General features: G+C 43.2%; 1 protein-coding gene across 3 annotated transcripts in view; it reads left to right on the top strand.

The window, feature by feature from the left end:
* Nucleotides 1–27136, top strand: part of Pex14 (peroxisomal biogenesis factor 14) — a 141037-nt gene that overhangs the window by 13198 nt on the left and 100703 nt on the right. For 2 of the 3 annotated variants that reach the window (XM_047559705.1, XM_047559693.1), the window contains exon 2: nucleotides 11395–11439. In XM_047559705.1, the coding sequence (XP_047415661.1) occupies nucleotides 11395–11439 (45 nt within the window). Of the gene's footprint in view, nucleotides 1–10712; nucleotides 10755–11394; nucleotides 11440–27136 lie in introns of those variants that run through there. The other variant, XM_047559700.1, reaches the window with a different exon arrangement.

Here is a 27136-nt window from a genome sequence, read left to right as displayed (position 1 = left end):
TTTTAGAGAAGGATCCATGTGCTGCTGAGAAGAAAGTGTATTCGCTCAATGATGGATGAAATACTCTATAAATGTCCACTAAGTCTAAATCATTGATTGTATCATTTAATTCTGTAGTTTCTTTGTTTAGTTTTTGTTTGGAAGATCTATCCAGTAGTGAGAGAGGTGTGTTAAAGTCATCCAGAATTATTGTGTTGTGGTCTATTTGATTCTTGAAATTGAGAAGGGTTTGTTTGATGTACATAGATGTTCCATTGTTTGGGGCATATATATATTTACAATTGTTATGTCTTGTTGGTATATGATTCCCTTAAGCAGTATGAAATGTCCTTCTTTATCCCTTCTGACTAACTTTGGTTTGAAGTCCACTTTGTCTGATATGAGAATGGAAACCCTTGTTTGTTTACACAGTTCCTGTGAGTGACATGTTTTTTCCCAACCTTTCACCTTTAGTCTGTGGATGTCTTTTCCTAGGAGGTGAGTCTCTTGAGACAGCATATTGTTGAGTCTTGTTTTTTAATCCATTCTACCAGTCTGTGTCTTTTGATTGATGAGTTCAGGCCACTAACATTCAGGGTTATTATTGAGATATGATTTGTGTGGCCAGCCATTTTGGTTTTTTTTTTTTTGGTTTTGAACTTGTTTTAGTTTCTCCTTTGATTGACCTTTCCTTTAGTGTAGTTCCTCTGTTTGCTGGTTTTCATTTTTTTTTTTTTTTTTTTTTTCATTTCCTCCTCATAGAATATTTTGCTGAGAATGTTCTGTAGTGCAGGCTTTCTAGTTGTGAATTCTTTTAACTTTTGTTTATCTTGGAAGGTTTTTATTTCATCTTTAAATCTGAAGCTTAATTTTGGCTGGATATAAAATACTAGGTTGGCATCCATTTCTTTCAGATAATCTTGATATATGTTATTTCAGGACCTCCTGGCATTGAGGGTCTGGTTTTAGAAATCAGCTGAGATCTGAATTGGTTTCCCCCATATGTATTTGTTTTTTTTCTCTTGCAGCCTTTAAAATTCTATCCTTATTCTGTATGTTAGTCATTCTCATTATAATGTCCCTTGGTGTGGGTCTGCTGTAACTGTACATTTGAGGTCCTGAAAGCCTCTTGTACTTGATTTTCCTTTTCATTCTTAAGATTTTGAAAGTTTCTGATTGTCATTGAAAAGATTGTGCATTCCTTTGGTTTGTATCTCCACACCTTTGTCTATTCCAGTAAATCTTAAATTTGGTCTTTTCATGTTGTCTCATATTTCTTAGAAGTTTTGTGTACGGTTTCTTACCATCTTCTCTGTGTGGTCAACTTTATTTTCAAGAGTATTTATTTTGTCTTCATTGTCTGAGGTTCTGTCTTCCAAGTGGTCTAGTCTGTTGGTGATACTTTCCATTGAATTTTTAACTTGGTTTATTGTTTCCTTCATTTCGAGGATTTCTGCTTGATTCCTTTTTATAATCTCTGCCTCTTCATTGAAGTGATCTTTCACTTCCTGTATTTTCTCTCTGATACCATCCTTTATTTCAAAGATCACTCTGTGTATTTTCTAAACTCCATCTGACATTTTTTCTACTGTTATCTGGATTTTGTTGTTGGAACATCTTGATTGTTTGAGGCACTTTGTTCCCTTGTTTTTTTCATGTTGTTTGTGTGTTTTCTCATCTAGTGGTATGGAACTGAGGCAGTACAGATTTTGCCCTGTAGTCTTTTTGTGTACCTGAAGGCTTCCAATAGCTCACCTGCAGGTCCTGGCTGTTGTCCCAAAATGGCGGCAGCCACGTGTAACCAAACCTGTGGGTACTGTGACAAGGGACTTCCAGGCAACAGCGGGCAGCAGGTGATCTGCTGGTGGTCTGAAGGCTAAGGGTGGATGATTGGCAGGTGGACCTTGGGTGGTGGGGGATGGTAGGTGAAAGGCAGGCAATGGTCAGGCAAGGGGCAGGCAAACAGGCAAATGGCAGATGATAGGCCACAGTCAGTGAGTGATCTGCATTCAAAAAGGAGGTGATATGCTGGCAGAAGGTGGGTGATCATGGTGGATGAATGGGGATCGATGAGCAGCAGACTGCCTCACAGAGAAATAGATTTTCCTCTGCTTGAATCTTGAGTTATGGAGCGACAAGGAACACAGCCTCCCCCTAGTTCACTATCTTGGATTCTGCACTGGACGTTGCTTTTTCAAAATCTGTGTTTTGAATGTTGTCCTCTGTTGCTTGGTTTGTTTTCCTTCTTAACCAGATTCTGTTAGTATGGTGATTTATGTTTGATTTTTCAGTTCTTAAACTAGTCTTACATTTATTGGATACATTTCACTTGGTCATAATGTACAAAATTATCCTTTTTCTATATTGCTTGACATATCATTTTAAAAAAGATTTATACATTTATGTTCATGAAGGATATTAATCTATAGTTTTCTCATGTGGGTGTTTGTTAAATCTCCCCTCCCCCCATTGAAATTGAACCCAGGGGTGCTTAACCACTGAGTCACATCTCAACCCTTTTTATTTTATTTTTTTTGAGACAGGGTGTTGCTGCTTTGCTTAGGACCTCACTAAGGTGCTGAGGCTGACTTTGAACTCTTGATCCTCCTACCTCAGCTTCTGGAGTTGCTGGGATTACAGGTGTGTGACCATACCTGGCTGCCTTAGTGTGATTTGGCATTTACTCTGCCTACTCCTAATTTCTGGGCCTCTAATTAAATGTGTATTAAATTGCTTGATGGACCATAGGGGCTCTGACTTTTTTCATTCTTTTTTTTCGAGCTATCTGGGATTGAACACAGGTTCTAGTATATATGCTAAGCAAGCACTCTACCACTGAGCTGGATCTCCAGCCCTTTTTACTTTTTATTTTTAGACAAGGGTTTGCCAAATTGCTGAGACAGGCCTCGAACTTGTGATTCTTTTGCCTCAGTCTCCTTACATGTGAGCTACCACAGGCCCAACTTCTGATTTTTTTTTTTTCCAATTCTTCATTTTAATTATCTTTTCTTGCTGTGTCTTCATGTGCATTTACCTTTTCTTCTGCAGTAATCTGCTGTTATTCTCATTCAGTAAAAATTTCATTGTAGAGATATATTTCATGCTAGAAATTTTGTTTTCTTTCTTTTTGGTACTGGGGCTTTAACCCAGGACTGCTTTACCACTGAGCCAAATCCCAGCCCTTTTTATTTTTATTTTTTATTTTTGGGTACAGGGGATTGAACTCAGGGCCACTCAGCCACTGAACCTCAGCCCTATTTTGTATTTTTTTTTTAAAGTGATTAGATGGTTTTGTTTATTGCTATATTCCCAGAGCCTAGAACATATTTAGCAGGCGCTCAATAAATCTGTGTTGTGGAGATAAAGGAATAGGTGAATGGAAGGATTCTTCCCTTTGTGGGTCCTTTCAGGTACTGGTGCTCAAGAGCTTCGAGGACTCCAGGTTGGACACCAGGAAACCTGTCCTACCACCCACAGAAGCCAACCTCCCAGGCCACCTGGCCCCATATATTTCCTGTGATGGTGATCCTCCTGCCCTGGTGTTTGTCTCCCAGGTCACAGTGTTGACCTGCTTGGTGACCACAACCCTGAATGTGTGCACACTGTCCTGACAATTCCACATAGGGGTTGTAGCAGGCATTGCCTGCTGCTGGCTGGGCATTGATCTGGTTGTCCATACTGGCTGGGGAGAAGGCATCAGCATTGTGGTCCTGACAGAAGGACTTGTACTTTCAGATTATGATGGGTGCTGTGAGGGTTGTGGTTATCTGGTAGGTGCAGGGCAGGGTCACAGACTGGAACAGTATCACTACATGGTAAGAGTCAGGTACAGTCACCTGGATGCCACTGGCAGAGGCTGTGCACCAGGTGCTAAGAAAGAGCCATAAGAAGACTTCCACAGCCAGGTGGGTGCTGGACACCCAGGAATGCACACAGGCCACCCAAGCCATTGCAGCTGTCTCTATTTTGTATTTTGTTTAGAGACAGGGTCTCAGTGAGTTGCTTAACACCATGCTTTTCTGAGACTGGCTTTGAACTTGTAGTCCTCCTGCCTCAGCCTCCTGAGCCACTGGGATTATAGGCTTGTGCCACCACTTTATTTTTTATTTTGAGACAGGGTCTCACTAAGTTGTTTAGGGCCTTGCTAAGTTGCTGAGGCTGGCCTTGAACTAGAATTGCTGGAATTACAGACGTGTGCCACCATGTCCGGCTCTATTTTCTTTTTATACCTTATGTTTCTCTCCTGCTATGATCATGTTTTTCTTTTAGTATTTGAATGCAGTTATAATATCTGCCTTAGTGTTCTTGTCTGCTTGTTATATAATTTAAAAAAATTCTTATTGGTCACATTTTCCTGTTTTTTGACATGTGTTGAGGATTTTGGTTGAATGCTAGATGTTGTAAATTTTACATTGAGAGTTTGGATGTTGTGGTCTTTTTAAATTTTTTTTTTCTTTTTAAGTTATAGATGTACAGAATGACTTTATTTTATTTGTTTACCTTTATGTGGTACTAAAGATCGAACCCAGTGCCTCACACATTCTAGGCAAGTGCTCTGCCACTGAACTATATCTCCAGCTCCGATATTGTGGTCTTGAAACAATCTTGGGCTTCATTTTGGTGGGTAGTTATTTGTGATTCTTTTTTTTAACCCCTGATACCAGGGATTGAATCCAGGGATTTTTAACCACTGAGCCACATCCTAGGCCCTTTTTATTTTTTATTGAAAGACAGGGGCCTGCTAAGTTGCTTAGGGCCTTGCTAGGTTGCTGAGGCTGGCTTTGAACTCACGACCCTCCTTCTTAAGCCTCCCAGGTCTTGAATTACAGGCCTGGGCCACCATGCTCAGCCTGTTTGTGTTTCTTTCAAGTCCTGTTTTAAGCTTTCTTTGGTGGGTTTCTTTTCTTTTCTTTCTTTTTTTAAAAATACCATTATTTTATTTATTTTTATGTGATGCTGAGGATCAAACCCAGTGCCTTACACACGCCATCCCAGTGCTCTACCACTGAGCCACAACCCCAGCCCCTGGGTGGGTTTCTGGTTACCTTTACTGCTGGGATAATCTGACCCTGCTACCAAGGTAAAGACCTTCCAGGACTCTGACCAGGTGCCCTGAATGAGCAGGGAGGATACTCCCCTGTTGGTGCCTTGGGATTCCTGAGCTCCGTGGGAGTTGGGAGAACTGATGAGCTCCCAGCTTCCTTATTGCTCTTTGTTTCACCCTATGCATGCATAAGTTTTAATATTCAGCAAAGCCTCAAGGGAACTTCACGCAGACTTCCGGAGCTCTCTTTCCTCTCCTGACTCTGTTCTGCAGTTCTCAGCCACCTGTGCTTCCCTGGATTCAGTCAGATCTCTGACCCCTTTACTCAGTGAGACTGCCGTAGTCTGCAGGGTCCCTCCTCACTCTTCTTGGTCTGAAATGTGCCTCCTGGCAGAAAGGCAGAGTGGTTTTAGGGCTCAGATCATTCGTTCTGTTCTGTCAGGGATCACAGTCCTCTGCTGCCTGCTCTCCAGTGTCTACAAACAGTGTTTTCAGTTATTTGCTTAGTTTTCACGCTGCTTACTGTGGGAGGGTAAATCTAGTTCCTCTCACTCCTTGGTTGATTTCAAGCAGAGAGTGATGTGATATAACTTTTACTATCTCCTCAAACTCCAAATGTGAGCTGGTGTATTATATCCATTAGTCTTATAGACAAGGAAACTGAAGCTCAGAGAGGTTTGGTAGCATATCCAAAGTTGCTCAGTTATTAATGCCAACACTCATGTACTTTCCATTGTGTCTCTGCCTGTCAAAGAATATTTGTGGTTTGTATCTTATTCTTCCAGGACATAACCAGAGTGGCAGTCACTCAATGGATGTAGGATGAGTACTCTGGACCTGGAGCTTCTCCCATTGCTCGAGTGTAGGAGTTATGTGTGAGGTTGCTCTTTGCTGTCCAACAAGGTTGGCACCTAGGCAGGCCACCCCACTGGGGAAGATCAATGCTTCTGTGGCAGGAGTGAGGCCACCTTTGTCTCTGTCACAATAAAAGCATTTCTCTCTCTGCTTCTGTGGTCTTTTTTTTTTTTTTTTTTCTTTTTTTAATATTTTTTTCGTTTGTCTGACTTTTTGTTTTTTAAAGCATTCTTAATCTTTTTATTTCTTCCCTCCCTATTCTCTCCACTCTAAACTCTAAAGATCCAGAAGTAGATGACTTTGGAGCTTCTTTCTTATATCTTTGCCATGGACCTTAGCTGGTGGCTTCTAAACCTTATCTTTTTTGGGGGTGTGTGTGGGTGGGGTGGGATACTGGGGATTGGACTCAGGGGCACTCAACCATTGAGCCACATCCCCAGCCCTATTTTATATTTTGTTTAGAGATAGGGAAGTTGCTTAGTGCCTCACTTTTGTTGAGGCTGGCTTTGAACCCATGATCCTCAACCTTCCCAGCTGCTGGGATTACAGGTATGCACCACCATGCCCAGTCTTTTTTTTTTTTTTCATGTCAGAATTTTTTTTATTAGAATATTTTTTTTTTTCCTTAAAGTAGTGGACTACCTTGTGAAGATATCCAGGATCAAGCTGGGATTTCATTGTTGGGGTCCATCTCAAGCCAGATAATGGACTTGAGTGCCAAAAGGAGCAGGGGGATAGGTGTTTGAAAAAGTGTTGGGTGTTCATGAACTCTGGACTAGTCAGACTAGTAGAGAGCTAGCTACGCTTGGGCATCCACCCTCTACAAGCAGCCAGCTACTCAGCAACTCACCCATTTTTCAAGAAGTGCCTGGAGTTGTGTGTTTGTGATGGGAGTCTGTCCTGCCTGAGGAAGCAGAGTGGTCAGGAGTCTCCTTGGGAAGAGTCTTCTTGTTTAGGATGGAGCAGGTCTTCACTGGGTGCATTCAGCCCCCTTTCCTCTAAATGCCACTGGGACCCCCGAGTCATGGCAACAGCCAGAAACACCTCCATGATTTTCCAAATGTCCCCTGAGAGTGATACTGCCCAGTAGTTGAGCATTATCTGACCACAGCCATTATATTAAGAATAGGCCACATTTATGTTATGTTCCAGGGAAGGACACGGTCCTCTGTGCTTTCATGGGCATATGTATATCAACTGATTCTTTTGTTTTGTTTAAATAAGAAATTCTAATGATGTCCCTATTTATTGAGTACCAGTGATATTTTGGGTGCTGAAGATACTTTAATAAGACGGTAAAATGTCTGTCTGCAAGAAGCTTAAAATCTAGTGGGAGAAAGAGATGGCAAACTAGTTACTTAACAAAGACTAGCCAAAGGTATTCCCAAGGAAGTAAGGATGGAGGCTATTTTGGCTTTGGTTATCAAGAAACTGTTTGCTAACAAACACTAGATAGGAAATGGTGATGGTATTTTTTGGACAGCAGAAATTTCATCAGGAGCTCGAGAATTATCTAGAATGTAAGGGTGTTGGGCAATTCCCAGATTGGTGCAAAACCCTCTTAGTTCCCTCATGTTGTCTAATTGGTCTGGGACAACACGTGGGTTGGAATGCAGTTTGGGGAATTGCTCTCTCCTTAGCAACCCTCATATTGAGCTCAAAGGGCTGGCTTTTTGTGCCCAGACTGAGAAGACTGGAAAGCCAAGAGTGGAGGACTTTGCGGGGTGTTACTGGGTGAAGTTCCTTGGTGGGCATCCTGTACTTTGTATGTCCTTGGAAGAATTGATAAGGAACCTGTGTCAGCGGTGGTCCTGTAGGGTTGGAATGAGAAGGAAGCTTTCTTTTTTATTTTCAATGTTTAAATTTTGTTTTTTAAACAATGTGTTTACATGGCTCACAACTGAAAAAGGGTAAATGATATTAGTTGGCATGTATACCGTTTGAAGTTTTTTCCTCTGGTAAATATTAACTACTGAAGAGGTGAACTAATTTTTTTTTTTTTTTTTGGTTGTGCTGATGGGATGGGACTCAGGGTCTTGTGATTGTTAAGCAAGCACTCTACCCCTAGCCCAAGTGGAACTGATTTTAAGGGAAGTTCCATAGTGACAATGATCCATAGTGATGTGTGATCTAAACAAAATTTGATTATTTTTATTAAGTAGAAGATAATCCCTGTAGGACTAGTTACTGGCTGAGTTATCATGGGCAAGTTATTTGAGCTCCCTTTCCTCAGTTTCCTTATTAGCAATAATTTTTTACATTTATTGTGAGAATTAAGTGAAGAGTGAGCTAATAGAATGTTAGCACTTAGTATCCGCCAGGTGGATTGATGGAAGCCCCTTAGGAAGTAATGAACTTTAATACATTATGTATTAATGAGTTAGAAAAATTGTTCTTTTCTTTGTTGCTTATTCAATTACTCAACAAATATCTGTTGTTTTTTTCTTTTTTTTGTGTGTGTGTTTTGGGTATGGAACTCAGGGCCTCACACACAGGGAAAGCACTGTCACTGAGCTACACCCGCAGCCCTAAACCAATACCTGTGCCTGGCACTCTCCTAGGCCCCAGGGATACAGTGTCAAGCAAACAGTTTCTGCCCACATGGAGATTTTAACTGATGAGGGAGACACATCATTGAGATGATCACACAAGTATAAAATTGCAGTTCTGCTCAGTTCTTTCTTTTTTCCTTTTGGTGCTGGTGATTAGACTAGGGCTTCGAGTATGCTGAGTGTGGGGCTAAGCCACACTCCCAACCCTCTGCTCACTTCTTTCTTTTCTTTTCTCTTCTCTTCTCTTCTCTTCTTTTCTCTTCTCTTCTCTTCTCTTCTCTTCTCTTCTTTTCTTTTCTTTTCTTTTGTAGCAGGGATTGAACCCAGAGGAACTTAACCACTGAGCCACATCCCCAGCCCTTTTTGATTTTATTTGGAGACAGGGTCTTGCTAACTTGCTTAGGGCTTCGCTAAGTTGCTGAGGCTGACTTTACACTTGCAGTCCTCCTGCCTCAGCCTTCTGAGTGTGTGCTGCCATACACAGCTCCCTCTGCTCATTTTTTTTAATATATATTTTTTAGTTGTCAATGGATCTTTTATTTTATTTATTTTTATGTGGTGCTGAATATTGAACCCAGGGCCTCACACATGCCAGGCAAGCACTCTACTACTGAGCCACAACTGTAACACCCCTCTGCTCATTTCTTGGAGAAGAGGAATATGATGTCTTGTGGGTGTATAATAGGGAGCTTCGACCTGATCGTGGATATCAGAGAGGGGATGCTTTCCTCAGGAGAAGTTGCAGCTGGCTAGTTGCTAAAGTGGCAGGAAAAGGAGCACCACGTGCAAAGGCCCCTTGACAGAGGTCAGTATGTGTTGTAGACAAAGCTGGGGAATGTGGTGTCACTGGAGACCTGAGGTGTCATCAGTAGATGTGAAGCCTCAAAGGCCACGCTGAGTTTTTTTCTATCTTCCCTAGTTATGAGAAGCCACTAAAGATGTTATTGTGAGGCTGGGCTGTGGCTCAATGGTAGGGCACTTGCCTGGCATGTGTGAGGCTCTGGGTTCGAGCCTCAGCACTGCATATAAATAAATAAATAAAATAAAAGATCCATTGACAACTAAAAAATTTAAAAAAAGGATGTTATGGCATACTGGGGTGCATAAGGTATGAGATAATCTGATTATTTTATTTTTATTTTTGCTGTACTAGGGGTTAAGCCCAGGGGCACGCTACCTCTTAAGCTATATCTGCAACCCTTTTTATCTTTTTATTTTGAGACAGCTCTCACTAAGTTACCCCCACTGGCCTCGAACTGGTGATTCTCCTGCTTCAGCCTTCTAAATGTCTGGGATTGCAGGTGTGTGCCCCCAAGGCTGGCCCGATTATCACAGGAAATGATAGTCTGTTTGCATTGTGGAAATGTTTTGGAGGAGGGCCTGCATGGTGTGGGTGAGCTGGTTAGAAGGCTGTTGCAGTGGTCCAGGCGAGAGATTTTGAGGCTCGGACCAAAGTGATGGTAGTAGAGATGGAGAGAAGTGGAGGGATGGATTCCGTGGATACATAGGAGGGAATATTGGCTGGATGGGATTGTGGGTTAACTCTGGGGAGTGAAGGAGGCAGAGGAGCTCTCGAAGGGGCCTTATAGGTTCTTGTTTGTGCAGCTTGCGCCCTTTACCCAGACAGGCAACACTGAAATGGGACGGGACACCTGTGGTAGAGGGAGGGGATTGAGTCTTCTCTGGGACATGAGTGCAAGAGGAGGCAGGAAGGCAGGAAGGCAGTGGGATGTGGTGTTAGAGGGATCAGGCCTAGCGATCTCCTGGCGAGCTTATTGATGCCTGGTATCTGGGGAGGGCGAGGCAGGGAAAGCTTGCTCAGATTCTGGACTGACTCACACTTCTGCTGAGTTTCCTTCTGGTTGACCTTGTCCTGGGACTGGACTCTGCATGGAGGGTAGGGTGTTTCATCCAAGCAGAGGCCTTGCCACTGAGCCATAGGCCAGCCATACCCACCTTCTGCTCTGTCTCCCAGGAGGCTGGCATGGGCTGTCTGAACTGGCTGGGAGAAGACTGGAGGCTAGAGGCTGGCTTCTGGAACACACTTTGCCTGCACTTGTCTGAATATTATCTGTAGATAAATGGCAATTGACTTGAACATCAGAAACAGTAAACTAATCATAACTCACTCAAGCTGCTTGTTTTCTTGTGGAGATTTGTAAATTTCTTCAGGTCTGTCTCTCTCTCTCTCTCTCTCTGTTCTGTTCTCTAAATTTTGGTCAACTTAATTGAGCATTGAAGGAGTTTTCTTTCAGGGCGAGGTAGTGGTCACCAGAAGGAATCAGTTGGAGCCAGGCATGTTGGCCAGTGCTGCCTGCCTGCCTGTAAGTTGGTCTGTTTATTTGCTAGCCTGTCACTAGCTTATTTCCATAAAAGATTTAAGTCTGGGGCTTTCTTCACTGATGTGGGATAGTGTCCTTCCTGACAGGCAATACATGAGAACCAGGGGAGGTTATTTGTTCTTGGCTCCAAATAGATGCCCTTAGAAAATCCTGAGTGTGGGCAAATGGTGCCCCCTTGTGGCTGTATCTGGTTTTCCATTTTTGCTTTGGGCTTTGGGCTCTTCCTAGTCACCATGAGCTGGGGAGGTGGCAAAAGAGGTATGGCTCTTTCCTTAATCCTTTCTCTGGACTTTGTTATTTCCATGGATTTTGTGATAGTCCCCAGTCTCTCCTGCTCAGCATCTGATCTTCAGTCCTCCCAGACAAAACCAAGCCTTGTTCTTGAGGGGCTGTGACAGTGAATCTGTCAGTAGTCTAGGGTTTCTGGGCTAATTCACACTCTTGGGCTCCTTCTTACAGACAGCTCATCATAAAACACTAAATTTTTGAAAAAAAAAAAAAAAAAACAGTGGGAAATGTGAGAAAGGGGCATTTGTGTATGTTGTCTGAGAACAGAATGTCTGGTTTTTTGGTGTCCATTGGGTGGCACTGTGATCTTATTTTTGTTTGTTTTTCATTGCAGCCAAGCTCTTCAGGAAGTGAAAATGTGGTGCCTCGAGAACCTTTGGTAAGTACCTGAGATATAGTATCATTTTCTAGTAATTAAAATACCATGTGAGTTTAAAGAAACCTTGCAATCCTATAGTTTGTATCAGCAATGTCCCTTCAAAAGTAAGTATTATATGGAGACTTCCTGTGAGTGACCTCTGACCTCTGACTTCTGTTCTAGTATGTAGGGATTAGCAAGATCTCTCCTTATTTAAGCCTGGTCTTTTCCTAAACTAAAAGTACCCACCCTAGATGGTCATGCACCACTTTGCTTGTTGCTGACAATGGGATGCCTGAAACCTGGGAGGCAGTGTTGGAATGAGGTTGCTAGGCCCAACCAGCTTGCCTCTGGGTGGTGTGAAACAGCCATTTTCTGCTTCTTTGGTTGAGACTACTTTAGGTGGCCTTTAAGGAACAGGTAAGTGAGGGAATTCTGACTTTTTGTAGGTTTGTGACAGGCTTACCAACAGTATTATCTTCTTGGATTGCTGATAGGGAAGAGACCTACTAAGTACCACAGGTAATTTTCTTCACAAAATGCTTTTGCTTAGTGGCCTGAACCAGAGTCCCTCCCTGCCTGCCCCATTTTCTTTCTCTTGGGCATTTCGTGGCCTATGGCAAATCCTGTTGGCTGGATAGTAGGACTGGTTCTGTACAAACCAGATAAGCTTTAGGGAAGAGCCAGTGTTAGGTTCGATTTTTCAGGGCCTTTCTCCCTGTGTAGTGACAGCAAGTTCAGGGGGCACTGCCCAGGCTGTTTTTCAGCAGTGCTTTCTCCACTCTCTTCCTGACAGCTATTGGAGGAGATGACATGAGGTCCTTAGCTGGTGTGATCAGGTCCAAATCCTAGTGTGTTTGAAGGCCTTCTAGATGGAGGTGCTATGAATCTGGCTGAGCTGTAGACAGACTGAGAGGGTACAAGTGCTGCTGGGGCTGTTTCAGACGAGTACTATCATTCATGTCACCTGCTGTGACCAGAGTGGGCTCACTTCCCAGCACTCCCTCAGTGGCCTCCTTTTGCCCTATTGGTATTGCCTCTATTATTATTTGGGGTGAAAGACAGAAGGCTTTCCTAGCCTCTCAGCTGGGATACTTGAGTGCATCCCATGGGGTCAGCCTCAGAACCACTCAGGCCGAAGTTGTGGTTTAGACTAAAGTCTAGGTTGAACCCAATAGTTCTCTTTAATCCTTTACCTCCTTAGTCTCTTTTTGATCTATTGAATTTAACTATTGATCACCAAAAGAGTGACCAGCCCATCTTTTGGGACATGATTGGGCAAACTCTTTGGAGCCCTGTGCAGTTGGCAGCCTCACTGACTTCTGGGCATCTGGAGCCCTGTGGGGCTTTGCTCTGTTAAGATTTCTGTACACGGCTCTTTTCCTGCTGTATTATGCATCAGCTTGTTGGTCGGTTGTATTTTTATTTCTTTCTTTTCTGGGAGGCTCTGAGCAGTCTTCAAACCCTAGTAGCCCATGATCGTCCAGAGTTCAGACTCATTCTCTCCAGGCCAACTCTACAATTACCTTATATTTAATTAATATTTTTTCTTCTCTTTACGTACTTACTGCATAATTGCTCAGAGGAAAGAAAACACATAGCGGCAATTTATATATATATAAAAAACCAATAATTAAAAAAAAACCCCGAAATAAACTCCCATCTCATTTGGGCTGATCCTGTGAGTTGGGTAATTAGGGCCCTATTAAAAGGTAGACCCTTTCTCCTTCCCCCCTTTTTTTATTAATTTTTTTATATTAAACTCCCACAGTCTCTCAGTCATGCCCTTATTGCTTTTGGCCAACCATTTGCAGCAGCCTGATTAAATGAGGGCACCAACCGAGTTGTATGGTCTTGTGTGAACAACTTCTTCCTCTTGGGAATGGCAGTGGCAGGGTGTCAGGCTGACGAGCCCTCTGAGGGCTGACTTGTGGGGCAGGTTGGAGACACAGGGCAAGTAAGAGGAGAGCCTGTGGCTGCTGTGGCCTGGCAGCCAGCTAGATAGGTAACAGTCTCAGGGTGCTGGAGGGGCGGTGGAGTGCCAGCCCTTGCCCACAGCTCTGCGCACAGGGCTGTGGTTTGAAGGCACATAAGTGGTCATCCCCTTCCTCAGGGAGGGGCGTTTCTTAGGCCACAGTGTAGTTGTCTCCTGGGGCTCGGCTCAGCTCAGGCTTGAGGATGGGAGAGCAGACAATTGAAGAATAAAACTAAGCATTGTTCTTAAGTAATTTGCATATTGTATTTGGGGAAGAAAAGGTATTTGTACACATGAAACAATTAGCAAACAGTACAAGACCATATAATTTTAGCAACCAGCACAAATCGTATGTAATTTGGGCAGAATTGTCTGACTGGGAATCTTAGCGGGATCCTAGTTATTCAGCGAAGGAGGAGGGTGGTAGGTGGGGATTTAGGGATGGTTTTTGTGACACTCAAGCATGGTCTTGAGGAACATGTACTCCAGTGTTGGGGGAATACCCTGCTGGGTTGTTTTGTTTTTAACTGATTTGCTCCTTTCTCACAAAATTCCTTAATGGAAGCTGCCTGGTCTCTACATTAAAAGGATTAAGCATCAGATGCTGAAGGCAAATAACCCTGTCTTATTCTTTGTTCCAGAACTAGATGATCTCTTTGAAGTAGTTTTTCTGCTTATTAGAAAAGTGAGGGAGCTGGTGTGGTGGCATATGCCTATAATCCCTGCTTTCTTGGAAGGCTGAGGCAGGAGGATTTTAAGTTTGAGGTCTACCTCAGCAATTTAGGAAGGCTCTAAGCAACTTAGTGAGACTGTCTCAAAATAAAAAATAAAAAGAATGTAGCTCACCACCCAGGGGATGAAGTCCCTGGGTTCAAGCTCTAGTAAAAAGGGGAAAAAAAAAAAAAAAAAAGAAGTGAAGGACTGTGGGTGTAGCTTTGTGTAGGGCACTTGCCTAGCAAGGTTGAGGCCCTGGGTTCCATCCCTACCATTCCAAAAATTTTGGGCATCTGCTCTTTTTTTTTTTTTTTTTTTTTGAGATGAGGTTTGTTGTGTTGCCTAGTCTGGTCTGGAAATTCTGGGCTCAAGTGATCCTCCAGCCTCAACCTCCCCGTTAGTTGGGACTGTAGGTGTGTGCAAACACTCCCAGCTTGGCATCTGCATTATTGCTTTGCTTTCTTTGCTAAGGTAGGAAGGCCTAATTTTCATTCCTGTCCTCTCTGGATCATAAAAAATGTCTTGTAATGGAGTGGTGAGAAGTATAATTGTGTAGTCTCTAAATGACACATTTGTGTTTATGGCCATTCCCTGGCCTTGATTCTAGTTGAGTAGTAACCCTGCATGTTGCCTTCTCTGACCCCTTCAGCTCTCCCCTGCATCCTGCTCTCAGATAAACCAACCACACCACCCAGACTATTAGTGGAATAATTGGTTTATAATATACCCAGTGCTGGGGAGTGCTGAACAGACGGGTCTTGGTAAATTCAGTAAACTGGACTTGAAATTCTCTGATTGTTAGTGATAGAAATTATCAATTACTTTTCTCAATTTAAACTCTCTTCACAAGCCTTGCCTCCTAGGACAGGAGTTTTGCTAGCTCTCCAGAGGGCTGACCACCAGTTTCTCCCAGACCTGTTATAAGTTTGATTTTCCCACAGCTGCACATGTGCCTGTCCTCAGGCTCACACATCTGCTCCCTGTGCAGCCCCGGCAGGATGAGACCCTGCCTGGTAGGTCTGTAAGAATGGGGTGAGGGCTGGGGCATAGCTCAGTGCTGGAGTGCTTGCTTGTGGCCTTGGGTTTTCATTGCTTTGCACATGAGATGGATGGACTGTTGTCTGAATGGGGCAACCCAGTTCTTGTCTTGCCGGGATACTGAAACTGGAGTTAAGTAACCTTTTGAGATTGTTTTTTGGTTATATGATTTTTGGTCACTTACAGTAAGCAATAACTAAGGTTTTGTTACACGTCTGCTCACTTGTCTCAGCGTGGTTTCTCAGCATTTGGCAGTGCTGTTGCTCACCCGCTTTGCACAGTGTGTGTGGTTTTGGCTTAACTAGAGTTTTAGCTTTTTACTCTTTGACTTCGGGTTCTTTCCAATGAATGGATCTTCTGCCACCATTTTTTCCTTTAACTTACAGGTATAGGTTCTTTTTGATTTTCTATCCTTGTCCCTGCAGATTCTCCAAAATAATCCCAAATCCAATTCCATGTATTTTAAAAAAATGGTGATAATTTCCACTTTCAGCTTTATTAGAATAAATATTTCTATTATGCTTAATTTTTACAAGATGCTATGCAGTAGCAGATCCAGAGTTTTGAGAAACTCCCGTCTCAGTGATCCTGCCCTTGAGGTGCAAAAGGATCCTCTTGTAGTCTTGGGTTAAGGATAAGGTAGAAAGAACTCTGACCAGGAGGTTCCACTTTATGTGTTTGAGCTCAGCCCTTTTGGGGAATCTCATCGGTTTTAAACCGGGGGTGTCTTAAGAGTTTTCTTTTTGGTTTTTAAGCTAACTATCCAGAGGCAGATAGTGAAATGATCATTAATATCTTGATGGATTCAGGGACACAGTACTGTGAGCTGCTTTTTAAGACTAGCTTTGGCTGGGTGTGGTGGTGCATGCCTGTAATCCCAGTGACTCCAGAGGCTAAGACAGAAGACTGTAAGTTTGAGGCCAGTCTCAGCAACTTAGTGAGATCCTGTCCAAAATAAAAAAAATACAAAGGACTGGGAATATGGCTCAATGGTAAAATGCCTCTGGGGTCAATACCCCGTAACCCGCCCCCACCCCCACCAAAAAGAAAAGAATAGTTGTGGCTAGTTGCCTATCTCCTGAAGGTCTGTAGTGTATATTGCTAGCACAGTCTCCCTAGTATTTGTATCTTTTTAAAAATTTATTTTATTAAAAAAATTTTTTGGGGGCTGGGGAGATAGCTCAGTCGGTAGAGTGCTTGCCTCGTAAGCACAAGGCCCCGGCTTCGATCCCCAGCACCCAAAAAAAAAAAAAAAAAAAAAAAAATTTTTTTTTAGTTGTAGATGGGCACAATAACTTTATTTTATTTCTTTTTTATGTGGTGCTGAGAATCAAGCCCAGTGCTTCACGTGCTAGGCAAGCGCTCAACCACTGAGCTGTAGCTGTGGACCCTAATATGTGTATCCTTACCTTTTTTTTTTTTTTTTTTTTTTTTTTTTTTTGGTACTGGTGCTTTACAAACATTGAGGTACCTCCCAGGGGGCGGGCCCTCAACCCCCCCCCCCCACTTTTTAAAAAATTTCGAGACAGGGACTTGCTAAGTTGCAAGACTGGCTTCAAACTTGCAATTCTTCTGCCTCAGTCTTCTGAGTTGCTGGGAATACAGCACCACTGCGTCTGGCTCTTTTTATAACTTTTGTGTTTAGAAAACCTTGATATACTGGCTGGCGGGCTCACATTGTTCTCATTTTTTTTCCTACAAAAACAGGTGAAGAAAAACATTCATGTGCTTGATACATTTCTTTGTATATACTCATGTATGTCTGTGTATATGTGCATGTATATAGCACAACCCACATTTCATTTTATAAAATTCAAAGCATTTTGTGGGAAAATAAAATTGATGTTGATACTGTATTCATGAAAGTGGTTTACAAGCACATGGTAATGAAATCAGCCATTTAGAGATTTCAGGAAATTGTCACTTTTCCAGGATAAATAAATAAATATGGCAAATCTGATTTTAAAGTATTAAATATTATTGGTTGATTTCTGTGCAGTTAGGGCTACTGAAGCTAGCTGTCATTTCTACTTATTGCCTACCCAGAGGCACTTGTCAAGATCAAATGAGTAGGGGAAACATTATAGGGATAGTCCAAAATCCGTCTATTTCTGTGTGTATGTATGTAAGAGGCAGAGTCTCACTGTGTTGCATAGGCTGGCCTTGAACTCATGATCCTCCTGCCTCAGCTTTCCTGATATCTGGGACTGTAGGAGTGCACCTTTGTATTTGACTCTGCTCTTATTTTTAAAAGTAAATCAGAGACTGCAGGAGTAGCTCAGTGGTAGAAGGCTTGCTGAGCATGTGAGGCCTGGGTTCCATCCCTAGCCCTAAAAAAAGAAAGAAAAAAAAAAGTTAATGGGTGCAGATTTGGGTGCTTAAGCTGCTACTAGTAACATTTCCTGAGGGTCACTCCTCACAATTGCTGCTGAGAAACTTGGAACAGAAGTCAAGTGTAAGCAACTGAAGGATGGGGCTCTGGTGGTGAGCTTGTCATTATGTGACTAGATGTAGGATACTGCGCCTGAAAGTCAACTTTTTAGATAGGAAAAAATGTTGGCTTTCCTGCTATCCCTTTGCTGCTCTTCAGCAATATAAATCTTTAGTGAAAGTTGGGAGGGTGCCTAAGCTCCCACCTATTCTGCCAGATGGGGGAAGGAAAACTGGTTAGAACTAAACGCCGAAATGGGTGAACTTGAGGAAAGCCTCATTCCATTTTTGGGTGACTATAATCTCTAGGCCACTTACTGATTTTGAAATTACTGCCTCTTCCTGCTCCATCCTTCCTATTATAGTCTGGGAAGGTTTATGGAAAAGACTAGGCGGTGCCCTTTAAGTTGTTTCCTCTTTCAGGTAAATGAAGAGGTTGTTTTTCAGTTTGGAGGTATCCTTTTACAAATAATTATTAGATGAATCGAAACTCTTAGGAGTAATAATTAAAGAAATGGAATTTGAAGTAGTTCTTCCCCTTTGTTTATACTTCAGGCTCCTGACTTGCAGAGTAATGCTTTATATTCGCTGTAGTTCCTGTAATCAGAGGTTTTGCCTGTTGGATAACTGAGCACAGTCCTTTTGCTGGAGATGTAGGTACTGAGGTACTGGGCATTTCTTCAGAGCCGTAGTGTGATGGGGAATTCCGTCTTTCACCTTGTTCCAGCGTCCTTCTTTCAGAAGGAAATGTTCTTCTGCCTTTGCTCCTGGAGCTGTAGCTTAGAGTTAGTTCTCTAGCTGTCCTACAACTGGCAAAGGCTGAGTCTACAGTCTTATTTGGGCGGAGGAAAATTCCTAAAATATTTTTCCTTTCTTTAAACTCCATCATGATCTTATTTGAAATTTTCACTTAAAAGAAGTATCTTTTTAAGTGCGGCCTAAAAGTTGGGGTATCTGGTGAGCCCCCTGTAGCCCCCAGTTTGAAAAGCACTGAATATTGTGTTGTATGTAGGACAACCATGTGCCCTACTTTTTCCAGGATCCTTTCAATTTAAAACATTTGAGCCCATTGTCACACTGGGCAGACTGATTTTGGTTTGAAAAATACGATCTTGTAGTTAATCCCCCTTGTGCGCTGTGCAAAGCCGCAGGAAGATAAAGTGGTGCTTTGGAGAAGGACGCTTTCACCGCCCTTCCTTCTTCCCTCCCAGCTCTCCTTTCTTTTATGGTTTGTAGTTATAACCAAGATTTATGCTTGTTGCTCCACAAATCTTCTCTCTGCCATTATGAGTTTGTCTGAGCAGTCTAGAGATGGGGCCGACACTGAGTGATTCTCGAGGTAAATCTGCCCGGGGGCACTCCCTGTCAGTTGGAGGCAGAGAGGAGCTAGCGCGTCACCCCCAGCGGAGCTGAGTGTGGATAAATTACCCTGTCGAGAAGGAGACGGGCCTCCACCTTCGTGACCTCTTGCCTCAGCAGCCACCCTGGCCATAGCTCCCCATCTGTGTGGAGTCCGTGGGGTGGTTCTCTGGGTCAGCTATCGCTTCCTTTTCCGCGGCATCTGCTAGGAGGCCTTTCTCTGGCAGTGTCAGTTGTTGCCCAGCCAGGCCCATTTTTCCCACTTCATGGTCGCAAGGAACTGCTAACAGAATCTAGCATGGAAGTCGATTGTTTGTATAAATGGTTTAGTGTTTCCACACTTCACTGAAAATAGATTTTAGTGGAGAATGGGGACCACCAACATTTATTAAACATCTTTTTTTCCCTTCTTTATGTTTTCCCATTGATATGTCCTTTTGTTTTGTGTGTACTTTGGAAAACCGTTCACATCTCTTGTGAAATGAAGTAGGGTAGCATTAAATGTGTATTTTTAAAAATGTGTCAAGAGCTTGCATTGAACACACTCCTCTCACTGACTTGCTGTCAGGCTCGTGGAACCCACTCCTCAGGTCCAGGCTCGAACGAGGCAGCCTGGCTAGTCGCTCCCACACTTGGTGGTGGCCTGCTCCTAAATCCGTGTGTCCCAAGTGTGCTTGTCATTGAACTAGGCCATTTTGTTGAATATGGTGTAAACAGGTGAAATAGATATGTGGAAAGAAGATTCTATAAGTGTAATATATTCTATAAGGGTTAATGTGAAAAGAGTCTTTTATAAAAACTAAGTTAAATGCTTTGGTAAATGCAGACTGCTAAAAAGATTGCCATGAAGTTAGGTGTGAGACAACAGTTAAATATGGGAAAAGATCATAAAAATCTAGGATTCCATACTTTGATTACTTTACTAATGTCTGAGTTCTAGCTTTGCTTTTAGAAATTGTGGAGGGTGCGTTATGGGTGGGGTTTATGCAAGAAAAGCGTCTGGGAACTTCAGTCTGTGGGCCCACACTCAAAGAAAGCTGTTGGCTCTACATCAAAAGATTAGTGAATGACTGTACATTTATAGGTTTTCAGTTAATATAAAATGTTGAAGGTATGTAGAGTAGGCCCCATTTTTAATGATTCTCTGCCTTAACTGATTTTTTGATTAACTGAACAATTATTAGCTCTAATCCTGTAGGCTAGTAGGGTTTCTACTGTGTAATACCCCGACCTTGGCGCTGGTTTCTTTATTTTTATTTGATTTGATTCTCACACACCTGTGGGATTACCCTTGTCCTCATTTGACAGTGAGGAAACTGAGGCCTCGGTCCGTCAAGCTAGTGAGCTGAGGAGTGGTGGAACTGGAATGTGAAGTCCTGCATCCATACTGCTGAGCTTGAGCAGATGTGGAGCACAGGTCTGGGTACAGTGTGAACCTCACTGTCAGTGGCGCTGGCGCGGTGGGAGGGGGCTCTGCGGTCAGGCTTCAGCCCTGCCAGGCTGCCTGCCAATCTGTACTTCCTCCCTGAAGTTGCTGCCTTACTCTGCTCTCCCTGCTTGGAGTCTTTTGTATGCATCTTAGCTGTTGAAAAGGCACCTATTAATTTATCACAGGTGACGTGTGCCTCCTCGGGCTTGGAGGAGGCGTCTGCACCTATGTACCTCACTAATGACAGGTTATGGGCTGGAGGGAGATAATAGGATCTTTTCATCTGAAGTCTGTGTAGATGATGCTATGTCTCTGGTAGCTTCTAGGGGGCGGCAGCTGCCTGCTCTTCCATCTCCTGCTGGCGGACAGGAGGTGGGACAAGTGAGCTCTTTGCTTTTGATGGTAGCTCTAGAAGTGGTGCCGTGCAGGTCTTCAGGGAGGCACCCGAATCCCGCTGAGTAGAGAAACCCTGGCATCCAGGGTCCGCTGTTTCTACTTTCTCTGCCCCTCAGGGACATCCTTTATCTGTGTCCCCCATCAGCATCTACACATTACTCATTGTCAGTTAAGGCAGCAAAGTTCACCTGCTTTGAAGATAAGAGAACAGGGATGTGTTCAAGAGAGTAAAATCTTTTTGTCAGCTTTGACTTGCTGCTAACTGCTTGACACTGATGACCACTCTAGCAGTGTTTGAGGGTTTGACACTCTCCCTGTGGGCCCGAGTCTGTATTCTGTTGGGAATACCACTGTCATGAGGTGGGTTACTGGTCTTCTGTCCTCGTTCGCCCCCCGTCAGTCTCTTCCTTGTGGCCAACCCAGGCTTACAGAAGCTTCTCTGCGGTTCCAAATGACTTCTCTCAGAAGTACATGGAAGGAAAAACTTTGGACTTGCCAATTGTTTAGACGTTGGGGCCCAGCACTGCTTTATGGGCCACTTGAGCCTTGTTGGGAGTGAGTGACCAGCTGCCGCTCTCAGAAACCCCTGCGTCGCCATGGCTCCCGGTGCCCCTGTGTGCCCTCAGATCCTCCTAGGTGTGTGCTGAAACAGGTGCGGGCAAGGAGAAAGGCTGGTGGCAGGCAGACCCGGCGGTCGCGGCACACACCAAGGAGCAGATGGCCTGTGGCACTGGGCCTGTGAGGTCCTTTTAAGATTAGCTAAGAATTCTCAGTCCCGACTCCCCGCTCTCTGTTCTTGGGGCTTTGCGCCCGTCCTCTTGGGCTCCTCTGAGGCTCCCGGGGCACTGGGGAAGGACAGGCATTTCCACACAGCCCCATTCCAGAGAGGGGCCTTCGTCAACTCAAAGGCCCACCCGGCCTCCTCTCTCCTACTCTCTCTGAGAAATGACGGTTAGTAGAAAATGTTAACGAAGAGAAGAAACAACTAGAAATAGTGGCACATCAGTTGACAGTGGTTTATAACTTCTATTTATCAAGTGATTACCATTATCATTATTGTTATTTCTGTTGGATTTTTGAAGATTTTAGCCTGGTCTCCTGAGCCCCATTTATAAGACATTTTATTTCTTCCTTTCTAATATCTAGAAATAACTTTATTTCCAGTGAAATCGGGCTCCTCGGCCCCCTGCCCCAGCTCTGTTCCCTCCTTTCCTTTGGGCTTCTCTTCCATTACCTCAGCGGGCTCCGTCAGGTGGGGGTATCCCCAGCTGACCAAGCCTGGAGGAGCTAATACTGGCTGGAGGAGCGCTGCGGTGTTTGTTTTTGCAGTTCCTGGATTTGGTTTAATGTACAATTGATTTTTTTAATGTATTTAATCATTTTTTTCTTACCTCATAAGGATTAACCTGCACAAACCTCATTTTATCCTAAGTGTGGCTTTGGGAGGAAGGGAGAAGAAAATTGAGTTTCTCTAGCTTATTCTGTTCTGTTCTTTTACTTTTTATTTTCCAAATAGCTTTTCCTGCAGAAGCAGCTCTGTAAAATACAATGTATTTTCATGGCCATTACTTACTCATTACTAACTGGTCTCTCCTGCTTCCTTTTGTCTGTGAACTAAATACAGGGGCCTGAAGGTAATTGGTAGCTTTATCACAGGCTCACCAATTACAGATCAACAGGGAAGGCAGCCCAGGGATGGTTTGTGGTTGGCACTGGCTGCCCACCTAGCAAATGTGAGCTATCATTCTGTTTCTGCCACCAAGCTGGAGCTGACTAGGTTGGTCCTTTCCTAATTTTGTACTTTGGCTTCCCCAGTTGCCTCTGATTTACAGGTTTTAGTCTCATTTCATCTCTACCTGTGGTTTTTTTGTCCACCTTGTTTCTTGTTCATACCTCCATGTCATGTATAAAAATTCATGTGTGTGTATAAAGTATTAATTTGCAGGGGGTTTGTTACATTTTGCACAGAAGGGGGAGTGCTGGGACTTGAACCCCGGTCCTTGTGCTTGCTAGGCAAGTGCTCTACCACTGAGCTACACTTTCAACCCTGTTTTTTGTTTTGTTTTGTTTTGTTTTGTTTTGTTTTGTTTTGCGTGTGGTTCTCTGGTGCCTAGAATGTTTAGGTGGCAGGCTGCAGATAAATGATTCTCTTGAAACCAGTGGTTTTCTGTACATTTTTGTCTGCTGAGTCCAAGCAAAGGTATGTTTGTGGGTGCCAGTGTGTCCCCCTTTTTTGAGCACTTATCCTGTTTGCATTTCCCTATACCTGTTTTGCTCTGGCATGAAGGGGGAAAAGCCCCTTTTCACTACTCAGCTGCCAGGCACCGTGTAAAGCTTTTAGGTGCAGAGGTAGGAAAGGAGGCCCTATGTTGTGTGGTTGTGTTTCCAAGTGGAATACTTCTTGCATTTATTTGGTCTCCCAGGTATTTGGCACCTAGGCCCTTTGCTAAGCCTTCTGCTGGATGGGCATATGCCATCTTGCTCAACTCTTGGCAGAAAGTAGACACTCAGTACGCATTTGTGGCATGAGTCAGTGTACATGCTCACTTCTGTGTGTGGATACGGTGGCTGAGGAGCTGGCTTGCACAGTTGCTGTCTGGCTGCCTCCTAGGAACCTAGGGTGCAATATTCCCTCTTGGGCACACATACGCTGATGTTTAGTGAATCGTTGCCATGTATGCAGCATAAAGAGGGCGTTTTATGAAAGGGAACATCAGAGGAAACATTATAACTGAGGCCTTTATAGCCTTATCATTATTATGGTTTAAATCTTGACAGTCTTTATTTGCAGCGACACTGGGACCAGTAAAGACAACGCTAACTCCCACCTCCTCGGCTTTCTCTCCACATCCTGTTCTGTAGCTGTGGTGCACCGATAGGCATCGTGAAATGTGCAGGCAGCAGAGCTGCTTTTCAGTTTGTCTAGAAACAACCCCTTTTGACTCAAGTTGGAAACCAGATGACTCACCATTCTATTTGTTTTATTGCAACTGTCATTTCGTAAAATGCCCTGAAAGCTTTAAACTGTAAATGCCAAAGGGAGGTTTTTTTTTTTTTTTTTTTTTTTTTTTTTTTGGTTACCCCTTCTGTTATCACTCATCTTTTATGTTTCTCTTTCCCCCTTTCAGAATTATTTTCTCTTTCATTACTCTCTCTTTCTCAGTCCCTCCCTTCCTTCCTGCTCCCCGCTCCAACCTTTGATGACTTTAATGGCATCTGTAGTTGATGGAATTTTTGCTAACATTATGATGTGTTCTCTCCTGCTTTAATGCTATCTTACTGAGAGTGTATACTTTCAAATTTTCTCAAATTTTTGTGTATGGTTTAGAAATGGAACTGTCCATGCATGTCAAAGTTTATAAAGTACTCATTGGATTTAGTGCTAGAAGCTTGCTATGTCAAATCATAACAGTAACTCACATTTTATGATACCACATTTTGGAAAGTAATGGGGGCACCACAGGTCTCTCCTACTTATCCATTTCCTCTTTTGAATGGCTGCCATGATCACTGTAGGACAGAACTCTAGGACTTCCTAGGAAGGCCTTCAGTGGGCTGTGGAGCCTTTGACTTCTAGGAACTGTAGGATCTATGATTTCTAGGAATGTGAGACCTATAACTTAAGAGTGAGGGACCTATGACATCTATGGAATATAGGATCCAAACTTCTAGGTCATCTATGGATGTAAGGCTTCATCAAACTGTGTATTGCCATGAGAGGACCTTGAGCATGTTAGTCTTTTTCACTCAGGAATTGTTATTTCACTAGAATTCCTGAAGTAAAGAGCACCTGCTCTTATGGCTTAAGTGGTCTGTGGGCATCTAAATTTTTAAGGGCAAGCACTCTCAGCCAGGACTCACAGAATCTTTTTTTTCCTGATTCTCAACACTGTGGCACTTGATTAAGTCACCTGATTGATGACATGAGCATCATTGGGTGTTAAACACCTGGCCAGGGAAACAGGGACCCTCTGTGGATTTACCCGAAGGATGGCAGACAGATTGTCGAATTTTAATGAAGGTGGGGTAGGTCCCTGATGTTCATCTGCTTTGCAGCAAAACAGAATCCCAGCATTAGCTCCAGGAGTGTTAGAAACTTGCTGGTGGTGGTGGTGGTGGTGCTTATAGTTCACGTTTGTTGAACCCTTAAATCCAGTGAAACTAATTTTAGAAATTGTTAATTCTAATGAAAAAAGCACAGTAGCTTCAGATGCATAGGAACCTCTCTTAATCAGACGATTCTTGTCCTTTATCCTTTTAAAAAGGGTGTGTTGTGGCCTGCAGGGGAGCCATCCCCTTGAATTCTGTTATCTGAAACTTCTTCCCTATAGATCTCCAAGGAAAGAGAATATTTCCCATGTGATGTGAGTGGGGAAAATATGGTATCATCCCAGTATCCAATAAATTTGATGACTGAAAAAAAAGTGATGACTGAGAGTTTTAGAAATGAGTCCCAGGTATACATGAGGTGGCATTCAACATAGGATGTGGGCCGGGGCTGTGGCTCAGTGGTAGAGTGCTTGCTTAGCACATGTGAGGCACTGGGTTTGAGCCTCAGCACCACATAATAATAAATAAATAAAATAAATAATAATAAAAAATAAATAAATAAAATAAAGGTACTGTGCCCATATACAACTAAAAAAAATTAAAACAAACAAACCCAAAAACTCAAAAAACATAGAATGCTGGGCTTTTCACTCACTTGGCTGGTTGAGTGACTCTGACTCTGTCCCTGATGCTGGAAAACAAACCCCAGGCTGTTAACTTAATATTCCAGCTCCCAACCTATGGGGCTGAGGTGGAGCAGGGTGTGTGTTTGGGGCGGGTGGTGTTCAAATCAAGGTACTCTTCACTCTCTACTGAGGGCAGATGCTCCTAGTTTCAGCCGATAGTTTGAACAAGGATTTTAAACTTTCCGGTCATCTTAATTAAACCTCAGTGAGAGGTGACCCTGTACTCTACTTATGACATGGGTAATTACTCCTAGGGACTGGGAGCCACCTGCCAAGTGTCCCTTGCAGGCTCCCTCTTGATTTGCTGCCTGTGGATAACTTTTCCCTTCTTGGGCAGGGCCTCTTTGAGGGTAGAAGGATCATTTAGTGCTCATGGCCTGTTCATTCCTTGGCTTCTCTGCTGAGCTATCCAGCAGGGGTGCCAATTCTTCCATTTAGCTGACTATTATATAGCCCTTAAAAGGGAAGGGTTTATTTTAGCTGGCTGCTATATTGATTGCTATAGGGACGTTTCTATTTTCACTGGCTGCTATATTGACTGGGAAAGGGAAAGGGGCTGTATTGCCGGGAGCTGTCATATTGACTGTTACAGAAAAGATCTGTATTTAAGCAGTACCAGTGCACTGGGATCTCCCAGGCAGGATATTAATGCTAATTCATCCGCTCACCCCCTGCTGTGAGTGTTATTTGTTTAAATCTGTAGATTCCCACAGCGCGTTTATATCCTCACTAGAGTGAGCTCTGCTCCCTGTAATTATTTAACATTATATGCTGATATAAATTGTAACAGTTAAAGAATGGTAATGAGTAACCAAAAAAGAAAAGAAGAAGAAAAAAGAAAAGAAGGAAACAGGAAAATATAGAGAAAAGAAAGAGAAAATATATGATAGTATGTACACGTGTGTGTGTGTGTGAGAGAGAGAGAGAGAGAGAGAGTGAGAGAGAGAGAGAGAGAGAGAGAGAGAGAGAGAGAGACATGAGAAATGGCAGAGTGAGGTTCTAAAACAGCAGTGAACAACTTCTGGCTTCTCTCTCCCATTCTAAAATTGACTTGCACAGTGTTGCTCCATTCACATATTGTGCGTGTGTGTGCACGTGCGCTAAGTCTCCCCTAGAAGGTGACTGTGCTGATATGCACTGTGCTGTCCAGTGTGTGCATAATTACATATAGTGTGTGTGTGTGTGTGTGTGTGTGTGTGTGTGTGCACGTGTGTGCGTGTGCGTGTGTGTGTGGTCTGTGATCAGCAGGATGTTTGTTTATCCATTATGATTCAGCTTCACTATGAGTAGCTGATACCTGATTTTCATGTGAACTTCCATGTTCACACAGGAACTCTGGGCAGTCTCTGGGGACAGGCACTGAGGAATGCTGTTGGGGTTGAGCTAATAGGCCATTGGGTGTCACTGTCGCTCTACTGGCTATATTTGAAAGAGATTTTTTTTTTTTCCTACTGTAGAAATTGGATTTCAAAAGTAAAGTTTTGCTGCCCAAGTTGGAGGTGTTGTCTGCATGAAATGTTTGAGAACTCTTTTAGAAAGTAGTTGTTTTGTTTGCTTGTTTTTCTGTGCTAAGCTCCGAGCATGTTTATTGTTCCTGAAAACTGCGTGCTGATGGTGAGCTCTGTTTGGATATAACCCGCA

This window comes from Sciurus carolinensis, chromosome 1 (assembly GCF_902686445.1).
Source record: "Sciurus carolinensis chromosome 1, mSciCar1.2, whole genome shotgun sequence".
NCBI classification, from domain to species: domain Eukaryota; kingdom Metazoa; phylum Chordata; class Mammalia; order Rodentia; family Sciuridae; genus Sciurus; species Sciurus carolinensis.
The sequence above is the reverse complement of the archived record's forward strand: the minus strand, read 5'-3'. Positions and strand labels throughout refer to the sequence as shown.